The 20,493-nt window shown below is 28.4% G+C and overlaps 2 protein-coding genes across 2 annotated transcripts; both read right to left on the reverse strand.

The window, feature by feature from the left end:
* Window positions 1–1,427: 1,427 nt before the first annotated feature.
* Window positions 1,428–12,059, reverse strand: LOC111639458 (neutral amino acid transporter A-like). Its single transcript, XM_023385352.1, has 9 exons — window positions 11,823–12,059; window positions 11,486–11,696; window positions 2,910–2,952; window positions 2,720–2,831; window positions 2,491–2,617; window positions 2,184–2,417; window positions 1,906–2,100; window positions 1,685–1,825; window positions 1,428–1,598 (listed from the first exon to the last, which is right to left on the reverse strand). The coding sequence occupies exons 1-9, from the start codon at window positions 11,884–11,886 to the stop codon at window positions 1,436–1,438; spliced, it is 1,290 nt and encodes a 429-aa protein (XP_023241120.1). The 5' UTR covers window positions 11,887–12,059; the 3' UTR covers window positions 1,428–1,435.
* A 6,656-nt stretch (window positions 12,060–18,715) lies between these two features.
* LOC111639452 (neutral amino acid transporter B(0)-like) lies at window positions 18,716–20,253 on the reverse strand. Its single transcript, XM_023385342.1, has 3 exons — window positions 19,759–20,253; window positions 19,072–19,270; window positions 18,716–18,945 (listed from the first exon to the last, which is right to left on the reverse strand). Exons 1-3 carry the CDS (start codon window positions 19,786–19,788, stop codon window positions 18,716–18,718), a joined length of 459 nt encoding a protein of 152 aa, XP_023241110.1. The 5' UTR covers window positions 19,789–20,253.
* Between the last annotated feature and the right edge of the window lie 240 nt (window positions 20,254–20,493).

Consider the following 20,493-nt stretch of genomic DNA (forward strand, 5'->3'; position numbering starts at 1 on the left):
AAAACCAGTTTAAGGATGAATACAAATGGTGACAAACTGGTGCGCGTTTTGACACGGGCACAGAGCCAGCCATACAGGATAAGTATGTACATAGTTGTATAAGTATATATTTACAGATGGTGACGTGAGTGTACGCTCGTACACGGGCACAAAGCCAGCCATGAGAAAATACATTATTAGTATATCGCTGTTAACCAACTTCGCGTTGAATTTTCATCGATGTTTAGCCTAACAAATTTTTTAAAAATAATAATCGTCGCTATTGTATCGTTAAAAATTATTTTTAAATTATTTTATTGCTCACAAAACAAACAACCACTCATAATTTGAAAATTAAGTCTCGTTTAAATACTGGCCTCTCTTCAATAGTCGAGCCGTTGATGCCAGCTAAAACACGCAAAAATTTAACAAAAATAATATTAAAGTATCCAAGACATAGCCAAATATTGTAGCGCTACATCACTAGCGGACATTTGAAATTTGCCGGCTAGAACGGTCGGTTAACCGATGTGACGGTTAATCGGGGGTCGGATAATCAATGCTCTACTGTAATTCTACACTATAATTCACAGATGGATATTATTAGGCTGCTTATGACTTTGTTGGCTGTTGTTAAAGTAAATGCAGCACTATAATTTCATAATATAACATTAGCACAGTACTATATCAAATATTTTTACTTGTGTTTTCGTTCATCAATATGCATAAAATCTGTTATCTAGAAATAGTACTTAACATCTTCCTGGAAGTCTGTGAATAGCACAAACTATAGTAGAACACCGATTATCCGACCCCCTATTAACTGAGGTGCCGCATTATCCGGAACGAACCTATAAGTGAATACACACAATTCTTATACTGTAATTCATAAAAGAAAATTTAAAACGATAACACTTATTACAAAACGATTTGTTTCTATTACCTTTTATCACTTAACTTCAATGTGAGACAAATCATTCATATTAAAACGTTACTACAATAATAAATATTTTTAAAGCTATTGTATGCGTATTATTTGTATAATATACGAGAACATATTTACGCCATTTATGATTAAATTCACTAAGATGCCACAACCGATTTGGATAATCGGATTCTACTGTGTTTTAAAGATTTGGTTTTATTTGTTTATGTGCACATGAACGATCTGCTGAGGGAAACTATTATGGAAAACTGGCACCTACCTAGGTGTTACAAACGTGAAGAAAATCTGGAAAACTCCACATGATCAGCTCGTTGGCCAGGCGCGAACCCAAGATTAGTGGTTTTATCCACTCGGCCACTGGTGGATTGTTTAGACATTTAGATATCATTTAGAAGCGAACAGATGCATGTTTTATGAAAAAATTACTGTAATTAAGTATTTGAATATAATTAAATAAAAATTTTATTTTCTATTTTACATTAAATAAAGTATTTTTCCGTGGTTATTATTTTATAATTTTACATTTTGCATTTCTTCTTCATCTTTGGGAGGTAGATTATTATTTTCTACTATTACAGAGGTAATAGGAACATTTTTATCATCGCATAATTTTGATACGAATGCTGCAACGTAGCAGTCGCCTACCGCGTTACCAATTGTTGATAATCGATCCCTGTACAGTACAAAAAAAAAGATGATTATAATAATCGAGAAACCTTTAGAATTATTAATCAAATTAATTTAGACAAAGCTACTTACGTAATCCAAAATATTGATAATATTAATGAGAGATCGCTTGTAGATTCCACGTTAACTACTGCTAGACATGTTAAAATAAATACAGGGCTCCCCGTTGCTGGCATGGCTGGAGATGCAATAGCTAACAATACTACCGTCAAACTGGATAAAATTAAAATATATTTATATACGTTATATATACGAGAATATTTTAAATGACAGAAAAATAAAGTCAATATTACCAAAGCACCAAAGAACTGACGCCATTAACTGAAACACCTTCTATTTGTGCAAGAAATATTGTCACGATTGTTAGGTCGATGCACACGCCCTGCATGTTTACAACCATTCCTAAAGGAAGGATAAATCTAGAGATATTTCGATTCAATTTGTTATCTTCTTCCATACAACGAAGAGTAATGGGAAATGTGGCTAAACTGGAAAATATATATATATATAAATATTGTACATTCTTACTTAGGTTCTTTAAATGTTTTAAGAATTGAATATATTCATTTACCTAGAAGCAGTACCAAATGATGTCAAGAAAACTGGAAGAATGCTGGAGATGAATAAAAATGGATTCCGCCTCACTATTAGAATATATAGAAAGGGTAAGAAAATAAATTGATGAATGACTAAACCCATGATTTCAGTTAATATAAGCCATCCTAATTGGTATATTAAATTCAAAACTGATTCTGTCTTCAGTCCTTCTTGAAACATCAAGAAAAACATTCCAATTGGAAGAATTCTGAAAATAAGTATTTGATTTTGAAATTTTTGAGACGTTTCATAAAAATCTTCTTATTTTTTTAGAATCTTACTTGACAAAATAGTGTACTATCTTCATTATAATTGATTTAAACTGTTCAACTATAGATCTGAATTGGGCCACTTCGTCTTTAAGCGAGGCCATTGCCAGTCCCATTATTAAAGACACAATCAATAAACCTAAAATTTATAGTTTGATCATTCTAGTTAATTGATAAAATGTTAATTTTGATATTAAATAATAATTAATTAAAAATTCTAAGGGGTGTCATAGAAGTTTACCGATAAAATTTGTTTGTTCTTTCACTTGAAGACTTTTACTGGTAGAAATGCTCCTGTTTGTAGATGAAGAATTTATGCCATTTGAAACTAACTCGGTTGTGGCTGTATATTCCTAAGAAAAAATATAATATTCGATTACGTTAAAAATTAAAAAAAATGAATATAAGAAAAATAAGAAGCAAAAACTAACCTGAGAAAAAGTAGCTTTGATAATATTGTCAGGGATGGCATTTCTAAATTAAAAGGTTTTATATTGTATTAGTGATTTGCTTAACTTTTTGGAATATTTATTCTAATTTCTATCTAATTATATAATCACTGACTATTCTAGTATAATGAAATTATTTATAGGAATAAAATTATAAATAAATATACAACAATAGAACTGAAATTTAAAACAGAAGCAACGAATTCCAGTTTACTGCTCAAATACTGTTATTTAATTCTAAAATAGATCATAAAAAAACTAATTATTTTTAATTTTTAATAAAGAATAATTATTTTTTAATTCACTTTATTAATAAATATAATAAATTAATACAATAAACTAAATTTAATCTGCGTACAAAATCCCATTTGTTAACATAATTTTCTATTAAGCATTAAATTATTATCTTTATGCAGTTAAATTCTCGAATATATTCTCAACTTCTACATAATTCTCATAATGAAATTTTTAATATATTAGCAAATAGTTGAATATCCTATGTTGCGTGAGAAATACAATTATTGCATTAATTTGAAAGACGTTAAGTGTTCGAAATTACTCGTTACTGACATAATACACGTCATGAATTTTACATATCTCATATTATACTCACATATTACATCACTAATTATCATCATATATAGAAAGTATCGACGTAATTCGTGATTATTCATAGCATCATCGATTTGTATGTATTATACGTGATGTCAAGTATTATCTACACTCTTCAATAATGTGAGGGTAATCGGTTAGGTAATATCTGACGTCAAAAATGCTACCTCCAATGACAGTGCCTCTACTTTTGTTGTTTACACGTTATTTTGTTGGCTATATTTGTCTACTGTATTTTCACAATGTGTCGAAAGCATGTATTTTATAACTGAATTTTTGTTGCATTTGCTCAACACAATATCAAAATTTATAAAGAAAGAAACAAACATTCAGAAATGTATAGAAAAGATGTGTAAGGAATTTAATATCTATATTTGCATAGTGTTTATACATTATTTTTTAAAATAAATATTCCCAGTTTGTTAATAAAATATATAAAAAATTCAAATTTATTTTATTTATTTCAACATTTTTATTGGATCATTAAATTGGAATTTAATTAAAGCACTTCATTGGATTGGCTTGGTGGAGGCACTCTTCTCTTCCTTGGTGGATCGCCTAATCCAATCCAATCTTCAAGTTCTCACTCCTTTATTTTTTCCATTAAAAATTGAAAAAATTGTGAAATAATATCAAATATTACTTATTTGAAATAATTTATGATAAAATTGATATTGCCATATATTCTGAACTATATTTTAGTGCACTCGCGAGCAATCCGCGGTCTCAAGGAGTTTGGCAACGTAATTTCATTTTCCTGTTTTCTGTCTCGTGCGTTACCTAACTCTAATTATGGAAGCGTAGTTCTTGCAGGATAAGGCCACATCTCAAACAGTAAACGAGGTTTTGCATTTTTAACATGCTATTCAAAGAGAGACCGATTTCTCATAGCTATCCAGGAAAATTCATGCCTCCAGACATTAATCCATGCGATTATTCTCTGTGGGGCTTCTTAAAAAATGAACTATTCAGGATATCACGTAATGGGCCTTTAAGACTTGAGGTTTATTTGGTTATGGCAACACAACTCGTGAGCGATCTGCTGAGGGGAGATACATGCCGGAAGGACTTTCTGTGAAAAACTGACCCCTATTTGGGTATTACTAACGTAAAGAAAACCCGGAAAACTCCACATGGCCAGTTGGCGAGGCGCAAACTCACGACCAAACTATCAGTGTGCGGTGGTTTTATCTTCTCGAGCACTGGTGGAACTTGAGTTCGCATAATTTAAGTTTTTCAGACTATTATACCAGAAATAAGCAATTGTATTATCAAAAATTTGTGTGTGATTACGCGAATTGGTATTTCACAATTGAACACCTCATGTGTCAACATTTTATATATTTGTAAATAAGTCTATGGATTAAATCCTAATTTATAGAGCATCGATTTATAAAAAAACTGGTATTGTTTAGCTTGATTTGTTCAGGAGATATCGAGAATTAAAATTCCAACTTTTAGCTAGGATATCCTGTAGGACTGACTATACGGGTATATACTTTTTCACTTTTGGCTTTTTTCGCTCTGCGATCACTAAGAAGGCGTTTTTTGCTTACCAATTGTAAGTTTGGTACAGACTGCCTATAAAATATTATATATCTGGGGAGTTTTCCATCAAAATTAGATCCTAGGTCCCCAGAACAGTAGGCTGGCATGTTAACCGATTTGGCCATACGCTCATAAAAATTTAAGATCTGAACTAAAAATTTTAATATTATTACTAACCTTTACTAAAAGTGTAATAAAACTGTACATTAAATTTTTCTTTTTATAGCGAATGCATCACTACGAATGCATTTTAATACGTCTTAAAATATATATTTTGTATATTATTTAATCATTTCATACAGTAATCAACAAATAAAGTTGTCCATTAAATCTTGCATTTCGTACTTATTACGATGAAAATATTGTACGTTGATTTTATTCTTAAGTAAACATAAACAACAAACCGGTTTCTCTATTCTGATTCATCACGTTTGGGATTATTCCAATTATATGACAACAAAAATAATGAAATAACTTTATATCCTAATATATTTTTGAATTCTGCTAATTCGAATTTTTATTACGAAACAATTTGCAGATCTAGACATTCAATACACCCAAACCGAAAAGTCTACCAGTGGTCGAGTGGTAATTGTTTAAGGATTTGTAACTGATCAATGGACTGGCCACGTGGAGTTTTCCTGGTTTTCTTTGTGTGTTTAACACCCAAATAGGAACTAGTTTCCCATAGAAAGTCCTCCCAGAAGACATCCCTACTTGGCAGATCGCTCAAGTGTTACGTTACTTTATTCTATCAATCCATTCCAAACCGAAAAATGAGGTTTTTTTCTTTAGGAACATAAAAAATAATAAAAATTAATAAATTAATACTATGAAATTTTGTTATAATCTTTGACATTTATCTATAATTTCCTAGGTACTAAAATAATATATTCTAATGGCATGCAAACTAGTAATGTATATTTTATTCTCATCTTTTCACTAGTCAAGTGAATGTTGAATGTTCTTCGTCACGAATATCAGCTTAATGTTTATTATGGTTGTATTTTAAAATATTTCAAAATTTTCAATAAAATATGCGTATTGTTTCAGAGATTATTATTTGCAAAAATAATTTATTTATTTTTAATCAAACAACTTTTACTCAGACAATTTTTCTAACTTCTATTTTTTCATTTCTTGATAGTTATTGTTTATTCAATACATTAAAAAGAGTCAATATAAATATGTAAAGTAAATTTAAGTAGGCCTAAAAAGCATTTATAAATGTATCCGCTACATAAGATGCTTATTTATTTTAGAAAATAGTTAAGAATATCTATGTTATGTAGACACTTTCCAGTGTAATTTCTATTAACACGCATTTTAGAAATTAACGCAAATATATCAAATTTTTGTACTATTGAATTCTCTAATGAATGAATTTTTTTAAAAAAATTATAAACTATGAACCTAAATAAGGCCCGATTTCCCATAGAAAGTGCATCTGGGAAACATTGCAGATCGCCCTTGAGTTACTTTATCCCATCAAAGTAAATCTTAAACGTTAAATTAATTTTGAAATTGCCAAAAAATAAAATATTTAAATAATTTTTCAAAATTTGTGTAGAATATAACATTTTATAAAGGTATTAAATTGACTTTATAAAAAGTTTTGATCTACTAAGAATTCTCTTTCTTAACATACCGTACTTTCTGATAGGCCCTATTTAAAAAACACACATCTGTGGAGGGTTTGGAGATAGGAAAAAAAGCATAGGAATATGTCACATAAAGTAATTTTGGAGGGCTATATCTCGCGAACGGTCACATATAGAGGTATGGTTCCTTTGACTTTTTTGTTCCTACGAGTATGCTCTACAGTTCTGTTAAGGTCCCAAACGTATGATTCAGAGCTTGAATTGAGCCTGAATACTTGCACTTAATTTCTAGAATTGTAGATTCTTGCCTGTACATGATATTTGCAACTAGCTGAGAGAGAATGCGGATCGATCTTTTCTCTAATTAATAAACGGTATCAGTGATGATACGTCCGAACAAACGTTAAATGCAAACACAAATAGCCAACTCATCACAGTTAAGTCATTTCCGCTTTTGAAATGATGAGACAGCATTTTCTTAAACAATTTGAGAAATAATGAATATTAAAATACTTGGCAACAACATCTTTCCTTAATGATTAAGAAGTACTATCTCGTCTTTTACAAACTGGAAATGATTTCGTCGGTTTCTTCACACTGACGTAATTTGCATTATCTTGCGTAATTTAGAATCTCATTTCTATAATCGAACTAATTCTGCTTCCAAGCTTCGTTGCTCTGGAGGACCCGGATTCGAGTCGAGGTCATCTCAGAAATTTTTATGGAGTTGACCCGGATATGCGGGAGGTTATACTTTAACATCGAGCCTTCCTCTCACGGGCCTTGCCAAACCCATAATGAGTATGAGAAAGGTCATCCGCAGGACGGAATTTAAAAATTTTTTTTATTAAAAATTTAATTGAGAGTTAAAATTTAAATTTATCGTTTCCCTATTTAAATAATTGATCCACTAGAATATTTTTAAAACGTATATTTATACCCGAGTTTATACAAAACAACAGAAACAAACTTAATTGCTGGAAGTATTTTGATTTCCTTCTTTAATTATCTAATGTGAATTTTGCAAGCAAGTTTTGATGCAAAATTATTACTTTTGAATATATTTTTTTCAGTCGACGATTATCCAATAGGGGCACTGTGCGCGCGCTTAGGGCCTCGTCGTATCGCGGGGCCTCTAAAGTTAGATAGCAAAAAGATATGTATCTAAAATTTAGTGAACGTTTAAAAAGTGTATATTATAAAGAAAAAATTGTTATTATTTAGTGTTTTTATTGTCTTTTTAATATAAAAAAAGACATTTTTTACGTAAAGGGTTTTACAACAAAATTAAGCCCAGGGCCTCAAGGAACATAATCCACTAATTATTTTTTAGATAATAAAATTTTTGGATTCATAAACATACGCAAACATTTAATATTAGTGTGTTTCATGTTATTTAAATGTAAAAAATAGTTAAGAAAACAATGTCCATGTCACGAAGAAACTAAAACATTAAATTGAAAAACGAGTTTAGACAATTTGAATTGCATACAAAACCCTTATGTTGCAATATTTTATTTTATTTATTTATTTTTTTAATATTTAAAATGGATGACATTCCCAGAAAACATTATCTTTATCAGAAATCAACTGTAATCTATATTTTAAAATTTTGTAAGTGGTTTATTGTCTATATTTTAGCTCTTATTTGAAAATAAAATATCCATCATTTTACACGAATTTCGAAACGCATGTTTTATGCATATCTGGATAGAAATTGCATGCATAAAATAATACTTATTTAGATTAGCTGAATGAATCAAAATGGAACAATCGTAAAGGCTCATAAGGGTGCACAATAAACCGGATCTTCCATTCTTTAGTCTGGAAGTGGATTCTTCGCTCGGATTTTAATTTGCAAAACTTGCCGTACTTTGCTAATGTTATAGGAATTTATGTCAAATACTACGGATTATATGTAATTAAACTATAGAATCTTCTAGTTAAATAATACATGTGGCAAATAAATTGCATTTCTAAGTGATACTATAGAAGCTTGGATTTATAGGCAGTTATAAACATGAAAACCTATGAAAATTACGGAATTTTCATAGATTTTTAAGGTCTAGACTGGATTTAATCCATGTTCCTTTCATGAGCACTAGCTAAATTATGATTCTGTGTAGTTAATACTGCATTAGTTCAAATCTAATCACTATAAATCATGTAATACTTATTTTTATGTTGTGTGGTTTCAATTTTTTCAATGTGTTTGATTTTAAATGGAGTTTCATATATTGCTGCACACACTTAATTGTTATTTAAAATTAATTTATAATTAATTATAAATTATTTATTATAAAAAATATTTTAAATTTTCTACCAAATTATACATTTTCTGATCATAATGTAGATATATTTTGTGCATAACAATGGAATAATGTAAACTTATTTTTATTTAATGCTGTTCGTTTTATCAACTTTATCCTTATCAATATTAAAACTTATCCATGCAAATAAATATATATAATAAAAATATATTTTGTCCTGTAATATTTACCAAAAAAAATAATAATTGGGTTAAGGAGGGTCTATTTAGTGTTATTGTATTGTTATTTATAGCTCTGTTTTTATATTTTTTGGGTCACTGCCAATTATTATAGGAAAAAGATATTTCAGCAATAACAATTTATAAAACTTTTAAGCAAATTTTCAAGATAAAATTTCTATTTTAACCTATTGTATCGATTGATTAAAAGGCTAAACTAATTGTCATCCTGTCTGATTTCCAAAGAGGTTTAAATGGACAAATGAGACGGGATTTATTCCGAATCATGAAGAATCAACCCATTCTATACTTGTAATTAATGGCAGGAAAAGTCAAATAAGATTCAAAACAACAGTATTAAAACACTCGCGTGAAAAAATTTCTGTTTAATGAAAATACAGGAAATATTTTAGACATCGAAGTAAATTGTTTGAAAGCCACTCAATTAAAATAATAATAATAATAAAGAATTGAAAAAATCAAATTAAATCTTTAATATTTGCAAATACGTACAGACATTCGAACAAATTAATATATTTTTACGTAATATAGATACAAATATTTATTGTACAAATATTGATTTATACAATTTGAAAAAATCGTAAAATAATTTATTCAATTCAATCTTAGACTTGGATATTTATAAAGGAAATTACATATGTATTTATGAGTTTATAACTACATATAAACATATGTAATTTCGTTTACAAATTTTCAAAAATTTAATTTAATTAGTCTAAAGTAACAATATGAAATGCCTGTATATATATATGAATATTTTTGTATTTAAAATAAATTAAGCGAGTAAAGTCATTAACTCAATAATGAAACTTGAAAAATTACAAAATTATTTAGTATAAAAGCATATTTTAGAATATAAATTCAGGAAAATGTTGAGCATTATACAAATGTAGAACAGAATATTAGTAATGCGCAGTAAGATTAAGGAGGCTCACCGTCTTAAGGACTTAATATTACTGCACATTACTAATATTCTGTTCTACATATAGATTGATAGAATAAAGCAACGCAACACATGAGTTATCTGCAATATTTGCCAAAGGGATGCTTTCCGGGAGGACTTTCTGCGAGGTCCTATTTAGGTGTTAGATACGTGAAGAAAACTCAGAAAACTCCGCGTAGCTAGTCCATTGCTCACGGACGAATCCGAAACCCCCGCAAAGGTTTTATCCATTGATGGACATTAATTGGATATACCCAAATGTTAATACTTTCCTGGGCTATTATATAACTTTTGAATTCTTTTTTAATTGAAATTAAATGTATTCGGTGGAATTTAGAACTGACGATTAAGGAGGACATTTAACATCTTTTATTTAGCCAAGTTTTGACTCCTTTATACTTCAACCCCTTGTTTTTTTGAGGAAAAATAAGGATTTTCGGTTAATATGAGCAGAAAATATTTTTCAGTAATATCCCCATACAAATCAACAGTAAGAGTTTTGTAATTGGGCAAAAATAGTCTCCTGATTTAATTCATCAGAAATGTTTATTTGACATAATGCATTTTCAATTAATATTAAAAAATATATTTATTGCATATATCACTTAAGCATATAAAAACTTAATGAGAAAATGAGAATGAATATTATATAATTATTAAAATTAAAAAAAAATTAGAATTTTAAGAAATGTTTTGTTGTTTTATAAAAATACTAGCTGCGTGTACACTACCTAGCGGTGCTCGAGGTTTTAAGGGGTAGAGGATTAGTGAGATTGAGTTGGTTTAGGATGATAAAAACAATGGTTTAGTAACTAAAATGTACTGTACATTTATTGATTTATTATCTACGATAATGAAACTGAAAAACACAAAAAATTGCTCGGGCTTAAGTTAAGAGGAGTGGTATTTTGAAGTGATTGGAAGTGGAAACTCCACAGTACTTTTTCTAGGAACCTAATTTGGTGCGGATATATCGAACAGTATATATCCGCACCTTTACCTAACGAACATACATATTTTAATTAATTAATTAACATTTATATAGGCCTATATATATATATTCTGTAGATTTTATCAGTAAAGCATCTCCCATTATTATATCGTTAAGAAATAACCATTCCTAAATGAAAGGCAAGAAAAATCCAAACAAGAACTCTTATGTATAATTTTCACACATTCGAAGTATGTAACTATCTGTATAAAATGGCGATTTTTTTCAAAATACTAATAATATGACTATTTTGCTATAATTAAAAGGTTTTTTTCGTCAAGATCTCGTCCAATTAATAAATAATGAAATGATGTATATATTTAACCAATAAATATTCAGAGAAATATGACAAACCTCAGCATATCCAAGAAGGAATCTAAGATCTGACTTTTCTTTCCAGCATCTTCCACTCGACTTTTTGGTTTATCCAGAGCTTTTTCTCCGGGCTTAAGAAGATGAGCTAAAGTTAATCCCAAAATACTAGCAAAGAGCGAGAGTAAAACGATGAACAAAACGGTGTAAGAAATTAATTTTCTATTTTCCGATTTACCCAAAGAAGTGATACCTGAAATAACGACAAGATTGCATGAAACGTCTCCTTTATTGTGAGGTAGGTAGGCAATTGTAAGTAAATAGATAGTTAGGATTGATAGTAGTTAATACTTCTAAACTAAATAATACAGTAACTTACCTAAAATAATACTGCAAGGAAGCATGGGCAAAATGATCATGCGAAAAGCTCTAATCACTAACATTCCCGGAAAACCGATTAATTGCTTTTCTTGCTCGTTTAAGTTAAACTGACGGAAAACCAGGCCAAGAGCGAATCCGGAAATTGTTGTTACAATTATTAAAACGGATATCCAATTCTGCTTCAAGCATTCCACTTTCTAGGAAATTTCAAAGAAAAAAAAGAAAAGGTGCATTGAATGAATGGATAAATGAATGAATGTCAAGAATAAAAATAGTATGTATATATTAAAATTACTATTTTTCTTAGTACAGCTGCACGTGTTTTCAAAATGAATCGAACTAAAAAAAATTCTTTTAAATTCGGAACAAATACGTTTTATTCAGTTAAAATGTAAATAAATGTAAAGAATTTCGTCATCTATAATTATTTTATATTTCATTATAATCCCAAAAAATTCAACTTAAAAAAATAGCTTAAAATTTTTTAAATAAAAATGCATATATTTGTTACTATTATTTTTTAAATTTAAAAGCATTATTTAATAGTAATTTTAAAAAAAAAAAGCGCAAAAATTTATAATCTAATTATTATTTTTTATCCATAAAGTAAGAAACACATAGATCTTATCGGGAGTGAAATTATAATAAAATTGATAAAATATATTAAACTATATAAAAAGCTCACCTTGAGACAACATTTTTGATCACTCTTCATTTTACTATTAAATTAATATCTTGAATTTTTTTGCTTTTATAACCGAGATCACGTGAATAACTGGTTATATTGACTAAGGAAATTGAGATGAGTAATATTGTTCCCGTAGTATATGATATTTCCTATACAGAAATTCGATTGAATGGTTGTAACGCTTGTGAAGTTTGAAACAAAACGGAGAGAAAGATGACGATTTCACCTAATTTATTCATTCGAGACGAGGAAAGTCATTATACGTATTTTGACCCTCAAAACGTAAATTTTCTTCTGTATTTTTCGCCCATTTCCTAAAAACGTTTTCCCTTTGGTATTCCACGAAAAATTTTCATATACATTTAAGAACCGGTTAACACGATTAATCATTGTTTATATTTTCTGATATGCCTTATAACTGGAAAACAATTACTAATAATGATATAACTTATCTGCTATCCATACTTTATGATATCATTATTGCCAAACTGTATTTAAATATAATACTTTGGAATTAATAATCTTGATTTTGGTGTTTTCTATAAATTGACACGTGGATTTTTCTCTCCCCCTTTTCTTTTTATATAAATTGAATTGCGGTTTTAATAAAGTTCTATTTTTAATCTGTTTTATAACAATGCACAATATGAAAATCTATTTTAAAATACGAATAAATTTAATATTATAATTAAATATATTGCACATTACTGTATACTTTTNTTCTTGATAGTTATTGTTTATTCAATACATTAAAAAGAGTCAATATAAATATGTAAAGTAAATTTAAGTAGGCCTAAAAAGCATTTATAAATGTATCCGCTACATAAGATGCTTATTTATTTTAGAAAATAGTTAAGAATATCTATGTTATGTAGACACTTTCCAGTGTAATTTCTATTAACACGCATTTTAGAAATTAACGCAAATATATCAAATTTTTGTACTATTGAATTCTCTAATGAATGAATTTTTTAAAAAAAATTATAAACTATGAACCTAAATAAGGCCCGATTTCCCATAGAAAGTGCATCTGGGAAACATTGCAGATCGCCCTTGAGTTACTTTATCCCATCAAAGTAAATCTTAAACGTTAAATTAATTTTGAAATTGCCAAAAAATAAAATATTTAAATAATTTTTCAAAATTTGTGTAGAATATAACATTTTATAAAGGTATTAAATTGACTTTATAAAAAGTTTTGATCTACTAAGAATTCTCTTTCTTAACATACCGTACTTTCTGATAGGCCCTATTTAAAAAACACACATCTGTGGAGGGTTTGGAGATAGGAAAAAAAGCATAGGAATATGTCACATAAAGTAATTTTGGAGGGCTATATCTCGCGAACGGTCACATATAGAGGTATGGTTCCTTTGACTTTTTTGTTCCTACGAGTATGCTCTACAGTTCTGTTAAGGTCCCAAACGTATGATTCAGAGCTTGAATTGAGCCTGAATACTTGCACTTAATTTCTAGAATTGTAGATTCTTGCCTGTACATGATATTTGCAACTAGCTGAGAGAGAATGCGGATCGATCTTTTCTCTAATTAATAAACGGTATCAGTGATGATACGTCCGAACAAACGTTAAATGCAAACACAAATAGCCAACTCATCACAGTTAAGTCATTTCCGCTTTTGAAATGATGAGACAGCATTTTCTTAAACAATTTGAGAAATAATGAATATTAAAATACTTGGCAACAACATCTTTCCTTAATGATTAAGAAGTATTATCTCGTCTTTTACAAACTGGAAATGATTTCGTCGGTTTCTTCACACTGACGTAATTTGCATTATCTTGCGTAATTTAGAATCTCATTTCTATAATCGAACTAATTCTGCTTCCAAGCTTCGTTGCTCTGGAGGACCCGGATTCGAGTCGAGGTCATCTCAGAAATTTTTATGGAGTTGACCCGGATATGCGGGAGGTTATACTTTAACATCGAGCCTTCCTCTCACGGGCCTTGCCAAACCCATAATGAGTATGAGAAAGGTCATCCGCAGGACGGAATTTAAAAATTTTTTTTATTAAAAATTTAATTGAGAGTTAAAATTTAAATTTATCGTTTCCCTATTTAAATAATTGATCCACTAGAATATTTTTAAAACGTATATTTATACCCGAGTTTATACAAAACAACAGAAACAAACTTAATTGCTGGAAGTATTTTGATTTCCTTCTTTAATTATCTAATGTGAATTTTGCAAGCAAGTTTTGATGCAAAATTATTACTTTTGAATATATTTTTTTCAGTCGACGATTATCCAATAGGAGCACTGTGCGCGCGCTTAGGGCCTCGTCGTATCGCGGGGCCTCTAAAGTTAGATAGCAAAAAGATATGTATCTAAAATTTAGTGAACGTTTAAAAAGTGTATATTATAAAGAAAAAATTGTTATTATTTAGTGTTTTTATTGTCTTTTTAATATAAAAAAAGACATTTTTTACGTAAAGGGTTTTACAACAAAATTAAGCCCAGGGCCTCAAGGAACATAATCCACTAATTATTTTTTAGATAATAAAATTTTTGGATTCATAAACATACGCAAACATTTAATATTAGTGTGTTTCATGTTATTTAAATGTAAAAAATAGTTAAGAAAACAATGTCCATGTCACGAAGAAACTAAAACATTAAATTGAAAAACGAGTTTAGACAATTTGAATTGCATACAAAACCCTTATGTTGCAATATTTTATTTTATTTATTTATTTTTTTAATATTTAAAATGGATGACATTCCCAGAAAACATTATCTTTATCAGAAATCAACTGTAATCTATATTTTAAAATTTTGTAAGTGGTTTATTGTCTATATTTTAGCTCTTATTTGAAAATAAAATATCCATCATTTTACACGAATTTCGAAACGCATGTTTTATGCATATCTGGATAGAAATTGCATGCATAAAATAATACTTATTTAGATTAGCTGAATGAATCAAAATGGAACAATCGTAAAGGCTCATAAGGGTGCACAATAAACCGGATCTTCCATTCTTTAGTCTGGAAGTGGATTCTTCGCTCGGATTTTAATTTGCAAAACTTGCCGTACTTTGCTAATGTTATAGGAATTTATGTCAAATACTACGGATTATATGTAATTAAACTATAGAATCTTCTAGTTAAATAATACATGTGGCAAATAAATTGCATTTCTAAGTGATACTATAGAAGCTTGGATTTATAGGCAGTTATAAACATGAAAACCTATGAAAATTACGGAATTTTCATAGATTTTTAAGGTCTAGACTGGATTTAATCCATGTTCCTTTCATGAGCACTAGCTAAATTATGATTCTGTGTAGTTAATACTGCATTAGTTCAAATCTAATCACTATAAATCATGTAATACTTATTTTTATGTTGTGTGGTTTCAATTTTTTCAATGTGTTTGATTTTAAATGGAGTTTCATATATTGCTGCACACACTTAATTGTTATTTAAAATTAATTTATAATTAATTATAAATTATTTATTATAAAAAATATTTTAAATTTTCTACCAAATTATACATTTTCTGATCATAATGTAGATATATTTTGTGCATAACAATGGAATAATGTAAACTTATTTTTATTTAATGCTGTTCGTTTTATCAACTTTATCCTTATCAATATTAAAACTTATCCATGCAAATAAATATATATAATAAAAATATATTTTGTCCTGTAATATTTACCAAAAAAAATAATAATTGGGTTAAGGAGGGTCTATTTAGTGTTATTGTATTGTTATTTATAGCTCTGTTTTTATATTTTTTGGGTCACTGCCAATTATTATAGGAAAAAGATATTTCAGCAATAACAATTTATAAAACTTTTAAGCAAATTTTCAAGATAAAATTTCTATTTTAACCTATTGTATCGATTGATTAAAAGGCTAAACTAATTGTCATCCTGTCTGATTTCCAAAGAGGTTTAAATGGACAAATGAGACGGGATTTATTCCGAATCATGAAGAATCAACCCATTCTATACTTGTAATTAATGGCAGGAAAAGTCAAATAAGATTCAAAACAACAGTATTAAAACACTCGCGTGAAAAAATTTCTGTTTAATGAAAATACAGGAAATATTTTAGACATCGAAGTAAATTGTTTGAAAGCCACTCAATTAAAATAATAATAATAATAAAGAATTGAAAAAATCAAATTAAATCTTTAATATTTGCAAATACGTACAGACATTCGAACAAATTAATATATTTTTACGTAATATAGATACAAATATTTATTGTACAAATATTGATTTATACAATTTGAAAAAATCGTAAAATAATTTATTCAATTCAATCTTAGACTTGGATATTTATAAAGGAAATTACATATGTATTTATGAGTTTATAACTACATATAAACATATGTAATTTCGTTTACAAATTTTCAAAAATTTAATTTAATTAGTCTAAAGTAACAATATGAAATGCCTGTATATATATATGAATATTTTTGTATTTAAAATAAATTAAGCGAGTAAAGTCATTAACTCAATAATGAAACTTGAAAAATTACAAAATTATTTAGTATAAAAGCATATTTTAGAATATAAATTCAGGAAAATGTTGAGCATTATACAAATGTAGAACAGAATATTAGTAATGCGCAGTAAGATTAAGGAGGCTCACCGTCTTAAGGACTTAATATTACTGCACATTACTAATATTCTGTTCTACATATAGATTGATAGAATAAAGCAAAAAATTGCTAATTAAATTCTGTAATTATAGAACTTTATTAGGATAGTTAACAAACAACACAACCCAAACTTAAAAGCATATTTTAGAATATAAATTCAGGAAAATGTTGAGCATTATACAAATGTAGAACAGAATATTAGTAATGCGCAGTAAGATTAAGGAGGCTCACCGTCTTAAGGACTTAATATTACTGCACATTACTAATATTCTGTTCTACATATAGATTGATAGAATAAAGCAACGCAACACATGAGTTATCTGCAATATTTGCCAAAGGGATGCTTTCCGGGAGGACTTTCTGCGAGGTCCTATTTAGGTGTTAGATACGTGAAGAAAACTCAGAAAACTCCGCGTAGCTAGTCCATTGCTCACGGACGAATCCGAAACCCCCGCAAAGGTTTTATCCATTGATGGACATTAATTGGATATACCCAAATGTTAATACTTTCCTGGGCTATTATATAACTTTTGAATTCTTTTTTAATTGAAATTAAATGTATTCGGTGGAATTTAGAACTGACGATTAAGGAGGACATTTAACATCTTTTATTTAGCCAAGTTTTGACTCCTTTATACTTCAACCCCTTGTTTTTTTGAGGAAAAATAAGGATTTTCGGTTAATATGAGCAGAAAATATTTTTCAGTAATATCCCCATACAAATCAACAGTAAGAGTTTTGTAATTGGGCAAAAATAGTCTCCTGATTTAATTCATCAGAAATGTTTATTTGACATAATGCATTTTCAATTAATATTAAAAAATATATTTATTGCATATATCACTTAAGCATATAAAAACTTAATGAGAAAATGAGAATGAATATTATATAATTATTAAAATTAAAAAAAAATTAGAATTTTAAGAAATGTTTTGTTGTTTTATAAAAATACTAGCTGCGTGTACACTACCTAGCGGTGCTCGAGGTTTTAAGGGGTAGAGGATTAGTGAGATTGAGTTGGTTTAGGATGATAAAAACAATGGTTTAGTAACTAAAATGTACTGTACATTTATTGATTTATTATCTACGATAATGAAACTGAAAAACACAAAAAATTGCTCGGGCTTAAGTTAAGAGGAGTGGTATTTTGAAGTGATTGGAAGTGGAAACTCCACAGTACTTTTTCTAGGAACCTAATTTGGTGCGGATATATCGAACAGTATATATCCGCACCTTTACCTAACGAACATACATATTTTAATTAATTAATTAACATTTATATAGGCCTATATATATATATTCTGTAGATTTTATCAGTAAAGCATCTCCCATTATTATATCGTTAAGAAATAACCATTCCTAAATGAAAGGCAAGAAAAATCCAAACAAGAACTCTTATGTATAATTTTCACACATTCGAAGTATGTAACTATCTGTATAAAATGGCGATTTTTTTCAAAATACTAATAATATGACTATTTTGCTATAATTAAAAGGTTTTTTTCGTCAAGATCTCGTCCAATTAATAAATAATGAAATGATGTATATATTTAACCAATAAATATTCAGAGAAATATGACAAACCTCAGCATATCCAAGAAGGAATCTAAGATCTGACTTTTCTTTCCAGCATCTTCCACTCGACTTTTTGGTTTATCCAGAGCTTTTTCTCCGGGCTTAAGAAGATGAGCTAAAGTTAATCCCAAAATACTAGCAAAGAGCGAGAGTAAAACGATGAACAAAACGGTGTAAGAAATTAATTTTCTATTTTCCGATTTACCCAAAGAAGTGATACCTGAAATAACGACAAGATTGCATGAAACGTCTCCTTTATTGTGAGGTAGGTAGGCAATTGTAAGTAAATAGATAGTTAGGATTGATAGTAGTTAATACTTCTAAACTAAATAATACAGTAACTTACCTAAAATAATACTGCAAGGAAGCATGGGCAAAATGATCATGCGAAAAGCTCTAATCACTAACATTCCCGGAAAACCGATTAATTGCTTTTCTTGCTCGTTTAAGTTAAACTGACGGAAAACCAGGCCAAGAGCGAATCCGGAAATTGTTGTTACAATTATTAAAACGGATATCCAATTCTGCTTCAAGCATTCCACTTTCTAGGAAATTTCAAAGAAAAAAAAGAAAAGGTGCATTGAATGAATGGATAAATGAATGAATGTCAAGAATAAAAATAGTATGTATATATTAAAATTACTATTTTTCTTAGTACAGCTGCACGTGTTTTCAAAATGAATCGAACTAAAAAAAATTCTTTTAAATTCGGAACAAATACGTTTTATTCAGTTAAAATGTAAATAAATGTAAAGAATTTCGTCATCTATAATTATTTTATATTTCATTATAATCCCAAAAAATTCAACTTAAAAAAATAGCTTAAAATTTTTTAAATAAAAATGCATATATTTGTTACTATTATTTTTTAAATTTAAAAGCATTATTTAATAGTAATTTTAAAAAAAAAAAGCGCAAAAATTTATAATCTAATTATTATTTTTTATCCATAAAGTAAGAAACACATAGATCTTATCGGGAGTGAAATTATAATAAAATTGATAAAATATATTAAACTATATAAAAAGCTCACCTTGAGACAACATTTTTGATCACTCTTCATTTTACTATTAAATTAATATCTTGAATTTTTTTGCTTTTATAACCGAGATCACGTGAATAACTGGTTATATTGACTAAGGAAATTGAGATGAGTAATATTGTTCCCGTAGTATATGATATTTCCTATACAGAAATTCGATTGAATGGTTGTAACGCTTGTGAAGTTTGAAACAAAACGGAGAGAAAGATGACGATTTCACCTAATTTATTCATTCGAGACGAGGAAAGTCATTATACGTATTTTGACCCTCAAAACGTAAATTTTCTTCTGTATTTTTCGCCCATTTCCTAAAAACGTTTTCCCTTTGGTATTCCACGAAAAATTTTCATATACATTTAAGAACCGGTTAACACGATTAATCATTGTTTATATTTTCTGATATGCCTTATAACTGGAAAACAATTACTAATAATGATATAACTTATCTGCTATCCATACTTTATGATATCATTATTGCCAAACTGTATTTAAATATAATACTTTGGAATTAATAATCTTGATTTTGGTGTTTTCTATAAATTGACACGTGGATTTTTCTCTCCCCCTTTTCTTTTTATATAAATTGAATTGCGGTTTTAATAAAGTTCTATTTTTAATCTGTTTTATAACAATGCACAATATGAAAATCTATTTTAAAATACGAATAAATTTAATATTATAATTAAATATATTGCACATTACTGTATACTTATTTTTATTTAATGC

Source organism: Centruroides sculpturatus, unplaced genomic scaffold (genome assembly GCF_000671375.1).
Source record: "Centruroides sculpturatus isolate CEXI.00-Female unplaced genomic scaffold, Cexi_2.0 scaffold1037, whole genome shotgun sequence".
NCBI lineage: Eukaryota > Metazoa > Arthropoda > Arachnida > Scorpiones > Buthidae > Centruroides > Centruroides sculpturatus.

Excerpts from the sequence above, each read along its gene's own strand:
- LOC111639458 (XM_023385352.1), bottom strand. The coding sequence starts at position 11,886 with ATGTTAGTGATTAGAGCTTTTCGCATGATCATTTTGCCCATGCTTCCT. Across the intron at positions 2,832-2,909 it reads TCAAAGCTACTTTTTCTCAG|GAATATACAGCCACAACCGA; the intron begins GTTAGTTTTTGC and ends ATTTTTTCTTAG. Across the intron at positions 2,101-2,183 it reads TCATTTGGTACTGCTTCTAG|TTTAGCCACATTTCCCATTA; the intron begins GTAAATGAATAT and ends TATATTTTCCAG.
- LOC111639452 (XM_023385342.1), bottom strand. The coding sequence starts at position 19,788 with ATGAAGAGTGATCAAAAATGTTGTCTCAAG. Across the intron at positions 19,271-19,758 it reads ATCAAAAATGTTGTCTCAAG|AAAGTGGAATGCTTGAAGCA; the intron begins GTGAGCTTTTTA and ends GAAATTTCCTAG. Across the intron at positions 18,946-19,071 it reads TCCTTGCAGTATTATTTTAG|GTATCACTTCTTTGGGTAAA; the intron begins GTAAGTTACTGT and ends TCGTTATTTCAG.